Here is a 13,191-nt window from a genome sequence, read left to right on the forward strand (position 1 = left end):
ACAAGGCGGTGGGAGAGCCAGTGGATCGCGCAGGGTTGCTCCTGTGTCCGAGGCGCAGGGGGGAGCCGGGAGGGCCCCCCCGGAACAGCAGTGACTGCCCCTCCTCCCACTGACCCAGCCTGGGCCGCACACAGCTACTCAGCTCCTACCCTCAGCCCCCTTCCCCAGGGGCCCCTCGGCTCCTGGGCTCCGCTGCCCCCGGTGGAGGCCCTGTGGCAGGTGGCCCTGCTGAAACCAGAAAGCATTTTATATTAAGCGAGCCTCTTCTCTCTCTCTAGACTGTGGGCATCTCCGGGGCAGAAACCGTAGTTCATTTCTCTTACTGCTTTTTTTTTTTACTTTTTCGGTCTCTTTATTCCTGTTCCTGGAGCTCAGCAGACTGGGTTGAAGGCCCTAAGAAGATACACCCATGTGTTTTAGGACTCAAGCGTCCTAGCTGGCTGCCCCATCCCTCCCTCAAACCTGACTGTTGAGGATGTGAGAGCCCCTCCCCAGGAAACTGAATGCTCGCAGCAATGCTTCTCGCTTGGAAATTTTATTGGTCCCCAGGAAAGGGAGGCAGGCAGCCCCCACCTCCCGCCGAGGGCGCTGCAAACTCTCACTGCTTCCCGTTGCCGTTGATGGGACGGTTCACGTGCTCAGGGGAGGCCAGGAAGGCCTTGAGCTTGGGCCGGGCGCTGAGGCGCGCCACGTAGGCCGAGAGCAGGGGGAGGGAGTCCAGGCAGCCGGGGGCCAGGACCTGGTGAATCAGCAGCAGGTCCAGCAGGTTGTAGTCCGCGAAGGAGATCTGCAGGGCAGGGGGCAAGGGACTCAGCAGGCGGGAGCGTGGGAGCCAGGGAGTCTGAGCCGTTCCCCAAGTCCGCCCCGTTCTGCTGAGCCACGGGTTCCTGAGTTCCCTCTGCGCCTGTTTCCCCTCCGCCAGAAGGGGATGGTGCAGGGGGGCAGGACAGAGCCAGACGCTCACCTGGTCGCCCACGATGAAGGCCTGGCCCCCCTGGTTCTGGGACAGCAGCGTCTCGAAAGGCTTCAGGTGCTCCGGCAGTGCCTTCACATATTCCTTCTTGCCTGCCTCCTGCCAGAAAGACACCACCGCGTGTTACCCTCCTGACCCCCACGCTGCTGCCCACCCCAGCCTCTGCCCCAGCCCTGAGACGCCCCCTTCCTTTTGCCCTATTTCGTGAATCACCACCCGCCCAGGCCGGAGCCCCAGTGCCCCCCTGCTCGCTTCCCATCCCCAGGGCCGCACCACATCCTGTCCAGCTCAGCCGTGGATTCTTCTTTACCCCACCCCCACCTCTCCGCCTCTGCCGTGGTCTCCCACCAATCTACTCCAGAAGTCTTGGAAGATCCTTCTAGATCTCACATCCATACCCGGCCCTGCTTAAGATGCCTCGATGGCTCCCCACTGCCACCGGGGGACTATCCAGCCAGCCAGTTCGAGGCCCCGAGGATCTGGGCCTCTTGCCCCGCCAGTGCCAACTCCTGCCACGCTCCCTCTCCCTCCCCCACGGCCACACACATGCCCTGCGAAACTGGCCCCAGGTCCTCAGACGTGCTCCAAGTCAGGATACTTTCTGCACCTCAAAGGGCCAGCACCTGCTCCGAGAAGCTGGCTACAGATCCTTCCCCTCCCCCGCCACTAAGAAGCCCAGCCCTCCCAGGCCGGAGGGAGGCAAGCCTTTCTTTGTACTCCACCGTGCCCAGCCCTGGCGCCCGGGCTCACATAGTTGGTGTAGATAAGGGTGGCGTATTTGCAGCGAAGGTCCTCCACCCCGTCATTTACCACGTCCACCAGGGCTGCCTCGCGTTGGTCCTTCCCGTATAGCCCTGGGGAGAAAGTCAGCCAAAGCATGACCGGGTGTCCGACATGCCACTGGCAGGCCATGTGGCTGCCTGTGGGCACAGCCATGGAGAAGGAAGGACGGAAGGCCGGTCCTGACGCACGGTAGGCGCTCAGAACTCAGCAGGAGGCAGACCCAGGCTTGACTGGGGGCAAGTTAGATAACCTCCTCGTGCCTCTGTTTCCACCATCCCACAGGGCTCACCAGGCAGCTTGATTTAAACGGAGGAGGTTCAGAGGGGGGCAACAAGGAGATGTGTGGGAACACTGGCTGATGCTTGCCCCCCCCCGCCCTGCCACCTGCAGCCTCAAGACTCACCAAGCGTGCGCCCCAGGTGTCGCAGGATAGCATTGGACTGGTACAGAGTGAGGTCTCCGTCCTGGAACTTGGGGAGCTGCCCGTACAGCTGGGGGTGGGGGGGGCAGCACAGCTCCGTCAGAGATGCGGAGCTTGGCTGCACACCCCCCCCCCCCCCCCGCCGCCCAGCCCCCGGCCCCCCTCTGGGCACGGCAGCCACTCACACAGGAGGCCTTGAGCGGGCCCTGCAGCCAGGTCTCCTTGGTCACCACCTCTTCCTTCCAGCTCTGGCCCTGGTCGGCCAGCAGCATGCGCATGGCCTCGCAGCGCCCTGGGGGAGGGGAGGACAGGGTGGGGGGATGCGGGGAGACCCCAGCCTCAGAGCACCCTGGGGAGGGGCCGTGGAGGCGGGGACTCCGATGACGACCCCCCTGGACACTAGGGAGGGGACGGGCCAAGGTGGAGAGAGCAGATATTCGGGCCTAGGGAGCGCAGGGGAGCAGGGAAGGAGGCCCCAGCTAGTACCCACATGATGGAGGGGTGGGGTGGGGGTCTTGGGGTGCTCCCCAGGTGGGCGAGGGGCGTGGGCTGCAGCCCCAACCTCTGCCTCCCCCGGCTGCCAGTCACAGGGCGCCTACCTCGGACCGGGAAGTAGACAATGGTGTAGGGCGGCACTGGAGCGGATGGAGAGAAGTCTGTTAGGGTCTGGGAGGAGGAGATTACGGACGGGAGAGAGCGCCAATCCGTCCTCCCTGGGGTCCCCTTGCCGGCTCTGGGCGCTCCGGGGACCGTGGGAGCAGGTCTCTGCGCTGGAGGCGCCGAGCCCCCCCGCCCCCGCCCCGGAGAGCCAACCGCGCGCCGCTGGCGTCGTGGGTCCCCTGGATCCCCATCCCGGCGCGGGGGTGGCAAGGGGGGCGGGGGTGCAGGGCCTTCCAGGAACTCTGGCCCGAAGCTGGGGGGGGGGGGGCGTCCTGCCTCCAGCCGGGAGCGCCCCGAGGCCTCTGGAAGCGCCCCCCCCCTCCCCCGGAGGCCCAAGCGGGGGACTCACTGGTCGCAGCGCGGACAGCGGCGGCTCAGGCGGCGGTGGCGGCGGCGGAGCTCAGGCCCGGCCCGGCCTCCAGCCTTATAAGGGTTGTCCCGCCCATCCCCGTCCCGCTCCACCCCGATGCTGACTCACGCCGCCCCGGAAGCCCCGCTCCCGGTCCCGAGCCCCGCGGGTGCCCCCAGCCCACCGTCACACCGGCCGGAGGCCCTGCCAGCCCGCCCGCCGCCCCCTACAGGTGGCCCGAAGTTTGTGCTCAACAGCGGCCCGGCGCCGATGACTCCCGGCCAGCGCCAGCGCACCAGCGGCCAGATTCTTCCAGAGCCCTTCCCGTTTGCCCACCGCAGCTGCTTTCCCCGCTTGGTTCACAGACCTCAGAGGCACAAAGCCTGTGTCGACCAAAAAAACAAAACAGGCCGTTATTTTACCAGCAAAATGGGTTTATTCGGGAACAGCAGAGAAGTGTTACTCGGGACAAGCAAGCTATGGGAAAACCACAGGCAAGTCCAGAGAACAAAGGACAGGAACTCTACTTTTTAGAGAAACAGGAGGGAGCGGAGAGGGGCTGCTTTGAAAGAAACTCTATTGGAAGAAAAGAGGGGGTGATGGTTTTTCATTGGCTGGGCTATTGGAGGAGGGGAGGAGAAAATGGTTATGTTCCTCCTGCTGGGAGAATAAAAAAAAAAAAAAGAGTCTTCCTGTGGGGTCTGCAACTGAGGAGGAGTGTTCTGGCAGAGAGGTCCCCCCCTCCCCTATTTTACATGAGGTTTTCTTTATTCAGTCTCACAAAAGGGGGAACCCTTTTGATCAAAATCTCCTTCCTCTCCCCACTCCAAAAGCATCCATGATCAAGAGTCCCGTTTTCCAAATTCAGTGGCTTTTTTGTCCCTTCCTGCCAGGAGGGACCCTTCCCAGGTGGCATGTCCCACATTGGAGGGAAAGTACACAGATGGGAAACCCCTGACGCCACATCTGTAACCAGGAGGGTAGAAGGGAGGACTCTCGGGCATTTCCTCTGTGGAGTCGAGTCTGTATCTTTTCAAAGTCGTTCAGGTTGGAGATCATCTCAGAGCATTGAATGGCATCACCTTATTGGGCACATCATTTCTACAATGATTTGACCTGCAACGGCTACAAAACTTAAAAGTGATGCTATGAAACATAAAACGTAATTAAAGGCAACATGACGATTCTAAATTGTATGATGGTTCTGAGTTGTGCCCCTAGGCCTGAAGGTGATGACGGAGCTTGGGGCAATCTGAGGATAAAATACAGGCTGGCACACACACACACACACACACACACACACACACACACACACCCTGGCGGAATATATGTGATATTCCTCGGACACTCCTGGCTACCCAAGAATAAAGGAGAGGGGTTTAAGTGCTTGCCATGGTAATGTGGGAAACTAAGGCAAATGAAAAATTAAATTCCCTTACTGCCTACAGCCCATTGACAAGTCCTTGAAACCTCCCTCTAGGACCTCAGTGGCCTCAGTGATGACACTTTGCTGGGACAAGAGAAAACCTTAGCTTAACACTATCCGAACGTCCAGGATCCTATAAGTCTTTTTTTTAAATCTCAGCTGCCCCAATATATATGCTGGCAATCATACTCCAAGCTTATGCCCCCCCACCCCCCACATAGCTAAAGGGTCTCATGACTGAGGTCTTATTAAATGGTAATAAATGGCGTTTCCCTAGCAACAGCTAGCCCCTCGAGGTCCTGGAAACCTCGCTTCCAAAATTCCTTAGAGACTTATTCTATCCCTGACCCCCTCCCAACCTGAGGGGATATAATCAGTTACCCATCAGGACCCCAGCGCAGCTCTTCCTGCCCCTGGGTCCTATCCCCGTGCTTTAATAAAATCACCTTTTTGCACCAAAGACATCTTCAAGGACTCTCTGTTGGCCGTCAACTCTGGACCACCCTACCATCACCCCAATAAAGGGGAGACGGGACGGGAGGGCCAAAGGTAGCCAATAAAAAAAAAAAAAGGACCACGGAGAATCAGGTGCAATTTGCTGTAGCCCTAATTTTGTGCAATTGGGTTTCTACGTCCCCTGAGGCATGTACCTACATGCAGCCAGGAGATGCTGTTTGCTATCACACAGCTGCTTCATTGTTCGGCAAGGAGATAATCAAGGCCTATGCAATCGTCTTAGACAACGAGGTAAGTGCTCGTTAACCGGCTGCTCCTGTATTTGCTTCGGAATTGGCCTGCTCTTGATGTTAGGGAGAGATTTCCAATCACGTTCTCATTGGCACTTTCTCCAACCCTGGGGAGAAAAGTTGCCTGGGGAGGCAAACTCGGAATCCTGTCCGTCTCCTGGGAGCTGCTGTTCAAGGCAGCTGTGGAGAAGAAATGGCACAGATCAATGAGGGGTTTCTGATTTGTTACGAAAAGAAAATAGAATTGTAAACACGGCAAGAGCACGTTGTCCTTTTAGCCTCCAGCTGTCAAGACAAGGCGTTGCCCCAGCCCAGGCATCGTTGTCAGAAACCCCACATTTAGAGGAGTGGCCGGGGGGTGTGCATAAGGCTCCCTCACAAGCACCGTCTATGGACCCCTTGACCTGTATACAGAATTTGCACTCTTCAGCCAAGACTTCGATGCTGCATTATTACGTGTTAAAAGAGTACCTAGGTGTATGGGTGTGTCAGGAAGCTGACAAATGGCCCTATTTATATTGGCTGCCCCACAATAGATACAGATGGAGATAGATAGATAGATGATAGATAGATGGCAGACAGACATTATTTATATTTATATATATTTGAGAGATCTTGCTTTCCCATCCCAGGGGAGGGTTAAATTGAAGCAAGGAATGGGGTTTGGTGGGTTCTGTACTCTAACCTTATAAAAGGGACCTCAGGAACAATCTAGGCACACAGTGGAACTTGGGATTCTGGTGAATTCACTTAAAGAGTGAATTAAGGGATCGCTGTTGTCATAAACAGATTGAGGTTTCTGGGGACAAATCCGACGATCAGAGAGGTTTCCCCTTTTTGCAGTGGATTGGGAAATCAGATGGGAGTGTTATCTGTCTGGAGAAAACATAGTAAGACACAACAGTGAGACAGGGGCACACAGGCCTGGCCCACGCATCTTGGGAAAGCTGTCTCCACTGGATGTCGTCTGCTTCAGTTACTGGAAATCTTTACGTTCAGGTCACCAATCCATGTGCAGGTCCGACTGGGCCTTGGTGCTTTCTTTATTTATTAAGTTTATTTATCTGATTTGAAAAAGAGAGCACAAGTGGGAGAGGCACAGAGAGAGAATCCCAAGTAGGCTCCACACTGTCAGCACTGAGCATGATGTGGGGCTCGAACTCACGAACCACGAGATCATGACCCAAGCCAAAGTCAGCCGCTTAACTGACTGAGGCACCCAGGCACCCTGGTGCTTTCTTTAGATGTAACACGTGAATCAGGAGTCAATTCCCTGATGTTTGGAGACACTAGGGTTAGCTAACGGTACCTGGTAGGAGGCCTCCCAATGAAGTTGAAGAGAATCGTTGTGGACGTGTCTTTTCCGATAGAGGAAACAATCTTGGTGTTGCAAGGTGTGAGGGTTAATGTCCTCATCTCCCTGGAGTGTGCTGTAAAAATGTTGCTCTACCTGGGGCACCTGGGTGGCTCAGTTGATTGGGCATCTGACTTCGGCTTGGGTCATGATCTCATGGTCTGTGGGTTCGACCCCACATCGGGCTCTGTGCCAATGGCTCTGACCCTGGAGCCTGCTTCGGATTCTGTGTGTCTCTCTCTCTGTCCTTCCCCCACTCACGCTCTGTCTCCCTCAAATAAATAGATGTTAAAAAAAAATAAGCAAATAAAAAAAGGTTGTTCTACCAAAGCATGATTGCTTTCAATAGAAGCAATTGGGCCTTTAGAATATTGACATATATCTCCTTTTACTAGCTGTGGATCAAAGGAGGCAGGGGCAAAGCACATCGGGCACCTTGTGACTACCTCAAAGGATGAAAGTCTATGAGTTCCAAAGGGGGCAGATCCAAGATTTAGAAGGACCAAGGGCAATGTTCTGGGCTAAGATATTTGAGGGGTCTCTATAAATTTTGCCAGTGAGGTTTTAAAAAATTTTTGTTAATGTTTACTTATTTTTGAGAGAGAGAAAGAGAGCATAAGTAGGGGAGGGGCAGAGAGAGAGGGAGACACAGAATCGGAAGCAGGCTCCAGGCTCTGAGCTGTCAGCACAGAGCCTGATGTGGGGGTCGAATCCATGAACCTCGAGATCATGACCTGAGCTGAAGTCGGGCGCGTAACCAACTGAGCCACCCAGGCGCCCTCCGGTTGAGTCTTGATGATGCATTAGTGTGTTGATTAGCCCTAAGGACTAAAGTTGATATTGCATGGTCAAAGTGTTGTAGAACTGCCTGAACAGCACAACCCTCTCCAGGCACCTGACCGGTGAAACAAGTTCCCTGACCATTGTGAAGCATGGGGGGGGGGGGGGGGGGGTTCCCCAAGCAGGAAAAACCTTTTTAATAGGATTTTGGCAACAAAAGAGGCCTTAGCCTATCTACAAGGAAAACTTCAGTCCAGTGAGAAAACATGCAAACCATAACTGAAACGTATTTATATCCATGAGATGGGGCATTCTAGATAAAGTCCATCTGCCAAGGCTGGAAAGGTCCATTGGGCAATTTTAAATGCCCAGAGTTGGTATGGATGGCCATCCCAGGATTGTATTTTGGAAGGTGTGAGGTATGACAAGTGAGGCGAGCATTTTTTTTTTTTTTTTTTTGGTGACCTTATTAATACTTCCTTACCAGTGTTGGTTCAAACAGGCTATCATTTTATCAGTAGACCAACGATTTGAAGTATGTACTATGGTCAATAATGGGAATTTTGGAGTCTGGCAGGACTAGGCTGTATTTGGCCCAGGCTATAGTCGTCTCTTCTTAACCAACAATGATTAGATTTTCAATATTGTTTTCCCCTCTCTGGGGCCAATTCTTAGGCATCTCTTGTCAAATTTTTCTAGATTATCATTTGGAAGAACATCCCTTTGGACCATGACAGAGGTTTGGCTCTTGGTTTCCTTGAGCATTTTTGGTAGAAACATCAGCAAGATGGTTTCCTTTGGCCTCCAGGAAGTTGAGTCTGGCATGCACAGGAACCTTACTAACAGCCAGACTGGACACAAGCATGTGGCATCTAATCATAAATGGTGCTTACTTTGGGGTTTGGGGGAGGTCAGGATGCCATGAACCCTCTCTAGATCTCAGTGTAGCCCCTGTTCCAAGATCAGGTGCCCTAAATATTGAACCTGGTTTTGAGCAAACTGCAATTTTCTTAGAGAGAGAATTTAATGTCCCTTTTGGCTTAAAGTTTTAGCAAGTGGACGCTGTCTTCCTTTGAAGAGGTTTGAGGAGAGCAGAGAAGTAAATTATGTACATATGGTAACAAAGTAGAGTGTACAGAAAACCTTTTTTTTTTTTAATTAGAGAGAGAACAGAAAACTTTCTATCATCCAAAACAGCCTTTAAGTTGCGTGGAGGGGCGCCTGGGTGGCTCAGTGGGTTAAGCGTCCGACTTCGGCTCGGGTCACGATCTCACGGTCCGTGAGTTCGAGCCCCGCGTCGGGCTCTGGGCTGTTGGCTCAGAGCCTGGAGCCTGCTTCCGATTCTGTGTCTCCCTCTCTCTCTGCCCCTCCCCCATTCGTGCTCTGTCTCTCTCTCTGTCTCAAAAAAAAAAAAAAAAAAAGTTGCGTGGAAAGTACGGACCTTCTGTGAAACCCTGGGGCATTACTGTCCAGGTGTATTGTTCTCCTTCCCAAGTGAAGGCAAAAAGATCCTGGTTGGCCTTATCCACAGGGCTTCTGAAGCACGTGCTACGTAAATTGATCACAGTGAACAATTTGCTTTCAGTGGGGATGGAGGCCTCTAAAGTATGGGGATTGGAAACAGCAGGGTGCTGAGAGACAACATTATTGTTTATGGCTCGCAGGTCTTGGACAAACCTCCATCCTTGACCACTGGGGCTTCAGGTAAAACAGGGGTATGACAGGGACCAGTGCAGGGGATAGTGAGGCCCTGAGCCTTACAATATTTTATTATGGGCCTGATGCCTTGAAGGGATTTTTCTTTTTATAGGATTGATTCATTCTGGGGGAAGGTTTGAAGGATCTATTTGAATCTTAATGGGAGATACACAGTGGATTCTGTCAATATGAATCGACTTGACTGGTGGTAGAGGGTGGTGACTGATTAGTGTCCTTGGAGTTAGCTCCGGTGTCATCAGCAAGAAGCAAATAAAATATGTTGAAGGGTCAGGGCACCTGAGTGGCTCAGTCAGTTAAGCGTCTGACTCTTGATTTTAGCTTAGATCATGAGATCGAGCCCCAAGTTGGGCTCTGAGCTAGCAGCGTGGAGCCTGCTTGGGATTCTCTCTGTGTCTCTCTGTCTCTGTCTCTGTCTCTCTCTCTCTCTGCCTCTCCCCTGTGCTCTCCGTCTCTCAAAGTAAATAAATACACATTTAAAAAAATGATGTTGAAGGGTCATTTGATTCACCCGTTCGGCTACTTTGATTGCTACTGTCAAATTCTAGAATTGTTTCTCCTTTTAAGAGAAGGAAACTCCAGCCTGATACTTTTTTCCCAAGAAACCTCAGCCCAATGACTGAATCAGGGTAGAGGAACTAAGGAGAAAGGGGCAGATACCTCTTAGAGGATCGAAACAGAAGGGAATAGGTTTAGAGACAGAAATCTGTTCAGGTTTGTTAGAAACCCCCACTATATAAATCATTAAAAAATTTAAAAAAAAAAAAAAAAAAAAAGTTGAAAAAAAAAATTAAAAAAAAAAAAACGTTGAAAAAAAAAATTTTAAGATAGTTTGTTTGTTTGTTTATTTATTTATTTATTTATTTATTTATAGCGATTAACTGGATTCGGAGGGGACATGGTTTCCCATTCCATCTGGTCCTTTGAAAGAGAAGAGAATGATCCTGATTCGGCCTATTAACAAACAGAATTGAAAGCTACCCGAGTAGATTCGACCTCCAAAGGAAGACCAGAATTCTCCTTAAAAACAATCTGCAGTTGGGGCGCCTGGGTGGCTCAGTCAGTTAAACGTCTGACTTCAGCTCAGTTCATGATCTCGCGGTTTGTGGGTTCGAGCCCCGCATCAGGCTCTGTGCTGACAGCTCAGAGCCCAGAGCCTGCTTCGGATTCAGCTTCTCCCTCTCTCTCTGCCCCTCTCCTGCTTGCACTCCCTCATTCTCTCAAAAATAAACATTAAAAAAAATTGAAAACAATAAGCTGCAGTTGATTGTAATAGTTGTGAACAGGTTTATCACGTTTTTGCGTGCAAGTCTGAATTTTGTTCCAAACAACGGGCTTAGGAAAAGCTACTGTAATTGCTTGGTGGAAATTTCCAGTGAGTGTTCAGACATCTTGCCAAAAGTTAGGGGTCTGATTCTCTAAATCTCTTTTAGGATTTCCCATTGGGCAAGCCAGTGTCGACATCAGCCAATGTCGGACCTGACCCTCGCCAACAAGCATGTGGACTAATTGATAAATCTGAGAAGCTAAGTTGGAAAGTTGAGCATCTTTTCATGTGTCTGTTGCACATCTGTATGTTTTCTTTGGAAAAATATCTGCTCATGCCTTCTACCCATTTTTAATTGGATTACTTGTCTTTTTTGATATTGAGTTGTGTAAGTTCTTTATGTATTTTGGATATTAGCCTCTTATCAGGTGTATCGTTTGCGAGTATCTTCTGCCATTCAGTGGATTGTCTTTTTGTTTTGTTGATAGTTTCCTTCCCTGTGGGAAAAAAAAACAAACTTTGTATTTTGGTGTAGTCCTAAGAGTTTAGTTTTGCTTTTATCTTCCTTGCCAAAGGAAATATATCTAGAAAAATGTTTCTATGGCTGATGTTAAAGAAATTACTACCTATGTTCTAGAGATTTTATGGTTTCAGGTCTCACATTTAGGTCTTTAATCCATTTTGAGTCTATTTTTGTGTATGGTGTAAGAAAACAATCCAGTTTCATTCTTTTGCACATTGCTGTCCAGTTTTCCCAACACCATTTTTTTTTGAAAAGTCTGCCTTTTTCCCATTGTCATATTCTTTGTCAAGGATTAACTGACCATATAATTGTGGGTTTATTTCTGGGCTCTCTATTCTGTTTCATTGACAAATGTATCTATTTTTATGCCAGTACCACACTGTTTTTTTTTTTTTTTAATGTTTTTATTTATTTTTGAGACAGAGAGAGACAGAGCATGAGCAGGGGAGGGTCAGGCAGAGAGGGAGACACAGAATCCGAAGCAGGTTCCAGGCTCTGAGCCGTCAGCACAGAGCCTGACACGGGGCTCGAACTCACAGACTGTGAGATCATGACCTGAGTCGACGTCAGACACTCAACCGACTGAGCCACCCAGGTGCCCCAATACCACACTGTTTTGATTACCACAGCTTTGTAATGTATCTTGAAATATGGAATGGCGATACCTCCAGTTTTGGTTTTCTTCTTCCAGATTGCTTTGGCTATTAAGCGTCTTTTGTGGTTCCATACACATTTTAAGATTATCCTAGTTCTGTGAAGCGTGCTGTTGGTGTTTTGGTAGGGATTGCATTAAATCTGTACATTGCTTTGGGTAGTGTGGACATTTTAACAATATTTCATTCTTCCAATCCATGAGCATGGTATATCTTTCCATTTGTTTGTGCCATCTCCAATTTCTTTCATCAGTGTTTAATAGTTTTTGGTGTGCAGGTCTTCACCTCCTTGGTTACGTTCATTCCTAGATATTATATTATTTTTGGTGTGATTGTAAGTGGGATTGTTTTCTTTTTGGGGGTTGTTTTCTTTTTTTTAATGTTTTCAAGAGAGAGAGAGACAGAGCATGAGTGGGGGAGGGGCAGAGAGAGAGGGAGACACAGAATCCGGAGGAGGCTCCAGGCTCCGAGCTGTCAGCACAGAGCTGACACGTGGAGCTCCAAACCACGAATCATGAGATCATGACTTGTGCCAAACTTGGACTCTTACCCGGCTCAGCCCCCCAGGCACCGCTGGATTGTTTTCTTAATTGCTTTTTCTGTTACTTCATATTGGTGTAGAGGAATGCAACAGATTTCTGTATGTTGATTTTGTTTGTTTGTTTGTTTGTTTATTTTTTTTTAACGTTTATTTATTTTTGAGACAGAGAGAGACAGAGCATGAACGGGGGAGGGGCAGAGAGAGAGGGAGACACAGAATCGGAAGCAGGCTCCAGGCTCTGGGCCATCGGCCCAGAGCCTGACGCGGGGCTCGAACTCACGGACTGTGAGATCGTGACCTGAGCCGAAGTCGGACGCTTAACCGACTGAGCCACCCAGGCGCCCCTGTATGTTGATTTTGAATCCTGCAACTTTACTGAATTCATTTATCAGTTCTACTAGTTTTTGGTGGAGACTTTAGGGTTTTCTTTATATAGTATCATGGCATCTGCAAGTAGTGAAAATTTTATTCGTCATTGCCAGTTTGGATGCCTCTTATTTCTTTTCCTTGTCTGATTGCTGTGGCTAGGACTTCCAGTACTGTATTGAGGAAAAGTGGTGAGAGTGAACATCCTTGTCTTGTTCCTGATCTTAGGGGAAAAGCTCTCAGTTTGTCACCATTGAGTGTGATAGCTGTGGGTTTTTCATATATGGTCCTTATTATGTTGAGGTGTGATCCCTCTAAATCTACTTTGATGAGGGTTTTTATCATAAATCGATGTACTTGGTCAAATGCTTTTTCTGCATCTATTGAAATGATCATATGGTTTTTATCCTTTCTCTTGTTGATGTGACGTATCGTGTTGATTGTGAATATTGAACCACCCTTGCATCCCTGGAATAAATCTCAACTGATCATGGTAAATAATGTCTTTAAACTATGTTGCTCGATTCAATTTGCTAATATTTGTTATGGATTTTTGCATCTACATTCATCAGAGATATTGGCCTGTTGTTTTCTTTTTTGTAGTGTCTTTATCTGGTTTTGGTATCGGGGTAA

General features: G+C 50.1%; 1 protein-coding gene across 1 annotated transcript; it reads right to left on the minus strand.

Annotated features, from left to right (window-relative positions):
- Positions 1 to 309: 309 nt before the first annotated feature.
- Positions 310 to 3,284, minus strand: GSTP1 (glutathione S-transferase pi 1). The gene is made up of 7 exons (XM_078433739.2): positions 3,187 to 3,284; positions 2,777 to 2,812; positions 2,363 to 2,469; positions 2,160 to 2,247; positions 1,724 to 1,827; positions 965 to 1,072; positions 310 to 787 (listed from the first exon to the last, which is right to left on the minus strand). Coding segments are annotated over exons 1-7 (633 nt in total). The 5' UTR covers positions 3,188 to 3,284; the 3' UTR covers positions 310 to 598.
- Between the last annotated feature and the right edge of the window lie 9,907 nt (positions 3,285 to 13,191).

This window comes from Panthera onca, chromosome D1 (genome assembly GCF_046562875.1).
Source record: "Panthera onca isolate mPanOnc1 chromosome D1, mPanOnc1 haplotype 2, whole genome shotgun sequence".
In the NCBI taxonomy this organism is placed as follows: Eukaryota; Metazoa; Chordata; class Mammalia; order Carnivora; family Felidae; genus Panthera; species Panthera onca.

What these genes read in the sequence shown, in the direction of transcription:
- GSTP1 (XM_078433739.2), bottom strand. An exon ending in GCCCGCTCAAGGCCTCCTGT is followed by an intron (nt 2,248 to 2,362) that starts GTGAGTGGCTGC and finishes CCCCACCCCCAG; the next exon opens with CTGTACGGGCAGCTCCCCAA. An exon ending in ACACCTGGGGCGCACGCTTG is followed by an intron (nt 1,828 to 2,159) that starts GTGAGTCTTGAG and finishes CTTTCTCCCCAG; the next exon opens with GGCTATACGGGAAGGACCAA.